Source organism: Dipteris shenzhenensis, chromosome 18 (genome assembly GCF_047967505.1).
Source record: "Dipteris shenzhenensis isolate YYH24624 ecotype China chromosome 18, Dip_SZ_1.0, whole genome shotgun sequence".
In the NCBI taxonomy this organism is placed as follows: Eukaryota; Viridiplantae; Streptophyta; class Polypodiopsida; order Gleicheniales; family Dipteridaceae; genus Dipteris; species Dipteris shenzhenensis.
In genome coordinates, this window is record NC_141613.1 from 1464918 (window position 1) to 1473593 (window position 8676).

Genomic DNA, 8676 nt, shown 5'->3' on the forward strand with positions numbered 1-8676 from the left:
TGAATTTAAGTTAGGGGGGCCATGCCATATTTAAGAGGGGGGACATAGTATAGGCTACCTTGGATAACTAGTCCAAATAAGTTTGGTTTTGTGTATGGTTTTAAATAGTCATAGGAAAAGTAATCTAAATTTTCTTATTGTGTGATCTAAATGCTTGAGAAAGAACATAGATTTAAGGAAAGGGGGGACATAATAGAATTTTGGTGGTATCTTATAAGCTTAAATAGGGGTGTTTTATCATCCTACATGGATCTTAAATAGGGGGTTTTCTTGAAGTTCATGCACGCAGGTGATGTCCCCCTTTCATGAAGAGTGAATCCCCCGTGCTCCAAGACAACCTTGAATGTTCATGATATGCATGGGCTCGCTACCCAGTGACAAGTGGCAAAGCTACAACATAAGGCTACGTGATGATAGGTGGTCAAGCTAGAGACTGCATTGCACGAAGCAGTGTAGAGATGCACGATGTAGTGCAGAGTTGCCATGTATCAAGCTCTATGGTGCTTAGAATAAAAAGATTGCATCTCATTATTACTCCAATGCGAAATCATGATGTCAAGAAAATGTTTGGTGAGACTCGCAAAATTCAAAATCTCACCTAGAAGCACATTGCGTCGCAGCACCAAAATGGCCCCAAAAATAGTTCTGCGATTACATACACCCAAGCAAACGTCTACCCGTTGGTTAACTAGAATAATCGATTAGTAACCCTCAATGCTGCCATAACCACTGAACTATTCATACAAGGTATAGATTTATATGTTTCTAAGGAGAGAGAATCTGCAAACTTTGGCATATTTTATTGCTAGTGAGGTGGTTGAATAGCAACACTATAACTTGATGGGAGTGGCAACCCAGTCAAGTAGGGGCTTATACTTGTGTTCTTACACTATCATCTTACCTTCCAATAACTCCCTAAATGAGGTTATTTGCATTGGACCGTAGAGAGTAGGTTTAAATTAGTAGCCCATTTGTAGCCCTTGATGTAAATGCTCTTAAAAAAGGTACACAATATGGAAGAATTGTGAAAATACAATGTCCCATATGTTGGATTGTGTGGTGAGCTTGCAAAGTGAATGGGCGCTATGGTTATCAATGTCCCAACATTCATATGTGACTAGTCCTTGAAGCGTGTTCTTAAAGAAAAGAGTTGTGGAAAGAAGCTATATGATGGAGTTGAGAGTGAATCATTGTTCAAAACCACTTGAATTAGGGTTGAACTGGATTTGAAACACTGAACCACAGATTTTTGGTCCTTTCCTCTAACCAACTAGGCTACCTAAAATACAAGAGGAGGACCACTATCAATTATTACTAGCATTTTTTATTGCCAAAACAAGTCAAATCAGGCTCAAAAGTTCATGTGATATCTAAAGGGAAGGTGGTTAATCCAGCATCGACATCAGACTTGATGGCGATAACTGTTAAGATAAAAGAGAGATAAAAATGAGATGCAGTGCCCGCATAGTATTGGTACTTCCACTCTATGTACACCAAAAGACCCCAAAAAAAAATGAGAATAAAATTTGACTATAATTTGCATGTAAGTATTGCTAGCTACTATAGTAGTGGGTGTGAAATACTAACATTTCTCAGTAAAGCATGATGCTGTGAATGATCATGTTCCAAGAAGATGCTTATGAGAGAGAGAGAGAGAGAGAGAGAGAGAGAGAGAGAGAGAAACGGAGGATATGAAACCCTCTTTTTGACTCACAATAAATAGGTATATTATTAATCGATCCACAACGAAAAAAGATGAATGATAGAGAGGTGTTGTTGGAAGAAATTCCCAGTACAAATAATAGACCCATGTATCCGTAGAAGAGCTCACAATAAAAAAAAAGTGAGTGATTTGTTGATTGTAGGAAAAAATTGCCCCAGTTTTGAATAGACATTGAGGGTCAACCCAAAATAGACATGGTAGTTGATGTGGGACTCATAGTGAACGTCATGAATTTCAAAAGTTACTAGAAGTTAGGACTTAAAGTATGAAGTCAAGCCTTTTAGACTCTACAAATGGCAAACAATTCGAGCATCATTTTAGAAGGAATTCTATATCAGCATCCTGTGCAAGTGTCTTAAGTAGTCACGATGTATGAATTTCATGTACTTTGAATGTCAGAAGGTTGATAATAATATTCGGTGCTACTAGGAAGGCCATGAATAATTAGGATTGATTGGAAAATAAACATTCCTATTGGAAACCTAATCCTACGATGAGGCAAGGATCGAATAATGATCGACGTCTATCTCGAAGGTCCACTCTTAGAATGGGTAGAAATTGTCTAAGATGCACGATAGTTCAACGGATGATAAATTAGAACCATACAAGTAAATATGGTTTGGGTGAAGTCTATAAAATCTTCTGGAATGAGAAGGAAGAAATGGTTTTTAATAGCCTTGATGATAAAGGATCCCATAGTAAGAGAAGTTGATGTGAGAATCATCAACTTGGGAACCCTTCAAGGAACGAAGAACATTCAAGGAGGAGCACATCTCAATTCTACACTACAAAACAACTCATAGATTTGTGCAAGGTATTTATTGATGTGTTTTCATGGACGTATTGAGATCTCAAAGACTCCATCCATTGAGACTTGTACATAGTATTCCTTGAGACCTAATGCAAAATTGGTTCAACAACCCCACCAAAGATTGGTAGATAAGCTCTCGATAAGCTTCAACTCGTATGATATGCTGAAATAATAAAACTATTGGAAGTTATGTTAATCTTCCTACTATAGGTGTCTAAATGGTATGCACCTATCGCAATTGTTTGAAAGAAGAGATTGATTGTGCAGTAACATCGATTGTAAAGAACTCAGCAAAGTGGATGTTCCTCATCCCTACCCTCTTCCTTTTATGGACTAGATTCAACCAAATATCTCAAAAGGGACTATACACTTTTATAAATGTTTTGTGGTGTATGGCCAAATAGTAGCGACACCAAAAGAACTCAGCAAAGTGGATGTTCACCCAAAGAACTATACATCGATTGTAAAGAACTTAGCAAAGCAGATGCTCCTCATCCCTACCGTCTTCCTTTCATGGACTAGATTCAACCAAATATCCAAAAAGGAACAACACACTTTTATGGATGTCTTGTGGTGTATGACCAAATAGTAGCGGCACCCAAAGACAATGTGAAAACCACGTTTATGTCCATGCTTGGAGTCTGCGAGAGTCATGTAATGCCTTTTGGATTAAGGAATGCACCAAGAAACTATTAGAGATTCATGAATGATTCATTTAGAGATTTACTTTTCGATGATCTTAAAATTTTCATGGATGATCTAACCCTATGACCTATACCCTTGAACCACATCAAAGGATTAAAGGAAGTATTCACAATGTCAATTTTGCATATGACTCTAATGCTTTTCTTGATAATATTACCAATGCCTCTCTCTTAGAACTTTCTCATATTCATCACAATTTTGATAAAAAGGTATTGCAAATTATCTTTAAAAATGGTGCAAATGATCGTATTGCCAAAAAGTAAAGCTTGATTTACATATAGAGGCAATTGGTTTTATTACGAATTTCTTTGACATGAATTCCCAAGCTTTGCTTTATGACTAGTACACAAGGAATTAGTGCATCATGTTAGTGGTTGTTTTGGAATAATTTTTTTATTCTTCATGGTCCATGATATATATTGACATATGTATCTCCTAACCTCTCCTAAGGTTTAAAGTTTCCAAAGTGTGTTCTCTTTAAGTGTCCAAGTGGGGACATTCAGATTTTAACTCCTAGTTAGAGACTATTAAGGTCCACTACTATTAACAATTAACACTTGAAAAAATTAAAGCCCATTAACCTATGGTCTGAGGGCCATTACATTAATTGATCTTAACACCTTAGATAATTAACAATCAACAGGTCCCAGGAAAACACAAAACAGTCTAGTATTTTATTATAATCAAAACGCCTTCAAGAGGCTTCAACCACTACATTTCTTAACACATATGGATTCCGTTTCTGGATTTCGTGATGAGAGGCAAAAAATTTAGCAGATGCACGCTTTTGTTGCTGGACGATTCACTCCCCTCCAGACTTGCCACGGGTTCCTTGCCTGGCCGGTGCTCTGGAACAGATCCCCTACTCTCAACTAGGCTTGGAGAAAGCGGACTCTCATTAGCTAACAGGAAATTGTCATCCCCCACATCGATTGCACGTCCTGTTGCATTACTGGGAACTTCAATCAGTTCTGTTGGTCCATTTGTTGAAAAAACGAGACGAGCAGAGGGAACTACGCCAAGGCCAAAATATCTCGGTGCATTAAACCGGTCGATGTGGTGATCCAATCGCGGCATCGTTGTTGCAGATTCTGAGCAAAAGAAAATTGAACTGATATCGCTAGGCGTTAAGGCATTCGGTGACACCATGGCCTTCCAAAGACACTGCGCCCTTCTTGTGTCCATTCCATTTCCCTCATAGGGAATTACCCAACTTGTAGATGGATAGTATTGGCCTGATTGAAGCATTTTCAATGGACCTTTGCTGAGCGGCATTCTGAGCCTACAACCCAATTTGAATTTCCAAAAAAGGAACGAACGATCAAACACGTTGACACTGCTCAGGCAAACCCGATTTTTTATTTCGTCCACCCCATAGCTGATATACAAATCTATTCCCATTTCCAAGTCTTCACGAGACTGGCATTTTTCAACACATTTTTGAAATGAGGCTGTTTTGGCCTCTTCAAATCCCAACCCAGATACTTCTGAAGTAGTTTGTTTACCGTATGAATGCTTTGCCAGGAAATCCGGACGACGTGAAAGCGCAGATGAGACGACGCCCCTCCACGTTCAACAGCACAAAAGCATGGCATGCAAGCCTCATGTAGAAATTTCTCTATCCTCCCAAGCAGACCCACATCGACATCACTGCCTCCTGCACCCATCGTAATACTTTAACTCGAAAACTTTAGAGTCCCTGCTTTTCTTGCTGCTGGACTTTGTAGACCTTCCCTTTGTCCTACACAAAGCTCAGCATGTGTTGTCCGGCAATCAAAGCACACACTCTTAAAGGAAAGCACATCGAGTCACAGTCAAACCACATCGACTCACACGTCTCCTTCAAGCTTCTTCAGTATCCGATCTGCCTCCGCATCATCTTCTTCCTCTGCGGCCGTGCCACAACACCTCACAAGTGGTTTGGCCTTCACCTTTGCTTCTACGATCTGCAAGCTCCATGTTCGATATATTGGGAGCGCTGGTTCCGTCGTCATCAATGCGGGCATCCATGCAATCATACATAACCTTGTTCCCTCCATAATCACCTTGGTCATGGCATGAGGCCGAATGATGGTTATATCTCCATTCATCTCCAAATAACTCCAAACGTCGTCTCCTCCCATGCATCCCTCCCCCTCACCCCTCCCCCACACCCAAAACACTCCCCCCCAACGAACAAATTAATTAATAGCGCCAAATTCCTTTTGGGGGTCCCTATTCAGATTTGCTCTCTCTTTGAAAAGTCCATATCAAACTTCAAAGGATTCAACGTATAAGGTATAAAAGCTGTCTATTATAACAAAAAATTGCGAACGCTTTAAATGAGTGGCGGACATGCTTTACGGATGAAAGAAATATACAGATAGGAAACTAGAATATTCCTTTATTTTCCCTATTAGAGGAGCTGAACATCATTAGTATTATTTTTGGGATGCTCCTTATCTTCAGGTCGTGCAAGCAGGAAGAGGTGCCCCGCACAGACCAGCATTGCCTTCATACGACGATACTCCAAAAGAAGTGAATGGAGCTACTTGAGGTATCTGTCCGGACAGCTGATTGTAGGACACGTTGAAAAATCGAAGACTGGTGAGCTGGACGAATGAGCTAGGTAGGCTACCAGATAGCTTGTTCACAGAAATATCTAGGGATATTAAGGTAAGATTTGCCAAAGAGCTTGGGATAGGCCCTGAGAGTTGATTGTTGTTGAGAGATAGATAGTTGAGGTTGGGCACAGAACCTAGCTCCGTAGGAATGCTTCCCGTAAGTGCGTTATTGGATAAGTCGATTAATGTATTTACGTTATCGGACGATTGTACGAGCTGTAGAGTAGCAACCCACATTGGAAAAGGGCCCGACAGGTGATTAGAGCCGAGGTGGAGCTCCCCGAGCTTGGGAAGTGTAGCCAGACCGGTGATGGTCCCCAGACTCAGATCGTTGAAATCCAGAAACACTACCTCCAGATTTAGTAAGTTTTTCATATCAGCGGGCACCCCTGTGATGTTGTTGTTGTTGAGAAATAAGAAAAACAACTGAGTGAGGTTCCTGGTGAAACCGTCGGGAATATGGCCTGAGAAAAAGTTATTACCCATGTCTGCAGTGATGAGGTTGGACAGGGATCCGAAAGAGGCAGGAATGGACCCCGAAATGCGATTGAACGCAACGTGGAAATATTGCAGACTAGACATTCCTCCTATGGATTGCGGAAGAGGACCCCTGATGCTGCAATCCCGGATGTCGAAATTCTGCAATTTGGAGAGGCTACCAAATGAGTGGGGGATAGGACCCGTAAGCCGTGCATTGCTAGAAAGGTCGAGCTCCGTGAGGCTGGAGAGGGAACCGAGAGATGCTGGCAGTACACCGCTTAACTCGTTGTTGTTAAGTTGCAACACTTGCAATTTGGTGAGGTTTCCAAGAGAAGGTGGAATCGATCCGGATAAGGCACAATCATTGATAAGCATTTGCTGCAGACTCGACAAATGACCGAAAGATACAGGGATACTACCGCTTAGCTTCGTAAAAGACATATCCAATGTTAAGAGATCGGAAAGGAAGCCCAAGGCGGAGGGAATAGAGCCAGAAATGCCACTGCTTCTGAGATTAAGATGCCTGAGGTTTTTAAGTTTGCCGAAGGAAGCGGGAATGCTGCCGGTGAGCGATGTCATTTCCAAAAACTCGATCTTGTGCATGTTGATGAGGTTGCCCAGGGAAGAAGGAATTGAGCCTTGGAGCGGGAGATATGAGAGACGGATCTCCCGCAAGCTGGTGATGTTGCCGAGGAAGGAGGGGATGGTACCGGAGAACTGATTGTTATCGAGCTCCAAGAGCTCGAGCTTCGTGAGCCTCGTAAGGAAGCGGGGAATGGTTCCATTAAACTCGTTTCCGGAGAGGATAAGATGCTTGAGGTTGGAGAGATTGGCAAGAGAGGACGGGAGAGGACCACCGATGAAGATAAGGTCAGATAGGTCGAGGATCTGGAGGTGTGAGAGACTGCCGATGGAAGGAGAAAGGATGCCAGTCATAGAGTCTGGCCAGAAGGGGGAGCCAATGTGGGAGGTGAGGTTGAGGCTAATGACACTGCCAGTCTGAGGATCGCAGGAAACTCCCTGCCAGCCAGAGCAGCAATTGGAAGTATTCCAAGTAGCCAAGCGACCGGATTGGTCGGAGGTTATGCTGGCCTTGAAGCCAAGAAGAGCGTTTCGGTCTTGTGAGGAGCATGTAGGAGCAGCTGCTGCTGATGAGAGGAAGAAGAGCGAGAGGAAGATGGCTGCTGCCGCTGCTGCAGCTACCGATGTTCGTCGGGACGATTTGTGGGAGGGAAGTTGCTGCCTGTGGATCTCCATACGTACTATCTTTCTTCAATCTCACGCACTACTCTCTGTCTCTCGATCGGAATCAGACGGATATACAACGCAACGCAACGCAAGGCGACCTAATAATGCAATGCAAATTACAAAGCTGCCGAGTTGCTTCTAGAAGAGCTGGTGGGTTGGATCTGCTTATTAGGAGGGACAGCGGGTGCTTGGCAAAAAGTCGGATAATGAAGGACCGTTTCTCAGGCAACAACTGCTTTCTACGCAAAAACGAAATCGCGATGCACCGAACTGATAGCCAAACGCTGCTGTTTATAAAGGAAAACTCAGGCAACGGACTGATAGCAAAACGCAACTTATAATAAGCAAAATGCAAACGCAAGTGCGATTCCTGAGTGAGGCTATACTAGGGACACGATTGTGTCCCCTCGAATTCAAGCTTGATAGAAACCAGTAGTGCAACAGCTTTCCTCGTGAGCTATGGGCGTTTATTACATCTATATATATATATATATGCGGAAATGAAAGGACTGACTTCAGTGGTTGGGCGTGGCACCGACAATATAAATGGTGATGAGTCATGAGTGTTGAATCGAAGGCACGATGGCAAAGTTGAGGCGGCACGGCCGCTCTGGATAAGCACAAGGTGGGGTCCGTGTTCACGAATCAAGCTTCCTTTTCGAGAAGCTCTTAACCACGCCCCATCCCGTCAAAGCCTCTACATAAAAAGGTACTTTTTGCATCCTTCGTTTTTGCCATTAGGCCCCAATCTTTGGTGATCAGCCACACCAAGCTTGGCCCACGCTTGGCTTGGGCCAAAACCGTCCAGAATGATCCACTTGCAGCTTGCATTGAAGGCCTCCTGCTTCCTCCTAAGCTGCACACCATTCCTACAAATCCACCCAGCCTTGCAATGCTTGGATAACAGGCCACTTTTACTTTTTCCCAACAAAGCACCTGCAGCGCAAAATTGTTGGGCTATCAAAATGGGGGAACCAAGCTTGTCGTGGGCATATCGTAGCAAAATCTATCATGGACGTGGGAACGGCCTTTAAGGGTCTATGGGGAGTGCATGAGTTTTTCCTACCTTTTGCTTATGCTCAAGCTCACCCACTTGACTAGAGCGG

At 42.8% G+C, this 8676-nt stretch overlaps 1 protein-coding gene across 1 annotated transcript; it reads right to left on the minus strand.

Annotated features, from left to right (window-relative positions):
* Positions 1-5601: 5601 nt before the first annotated feature.
* On the minus strand, positions 5602-7903 carry LOC147890688 (uncharacterized). The gene has a single exon (XM_087389680.1). It carries the CDS (start codon positions 7577-7579, stop codon positions 5684-5686), a length of 1896 nt encoding a protein of 631 aa, XP_087245806.1. The 5' UTR covers positions 7580-7903; the 3' UTR covers positions 5602-5683.
* Between the last annotated feature and the right edge of the window lie 773 nt (positions 7904-8676).

What these genes read in the sequence shown, in the direction of transcription:
- LOC147890688 (XM_087389680.1), bottom strand. Translation starts at nt 7,579, where the DNA reads ATGGAGATCCACAGGCAGCAACTTCCCTCCCACAAATCGTCCCGACGA.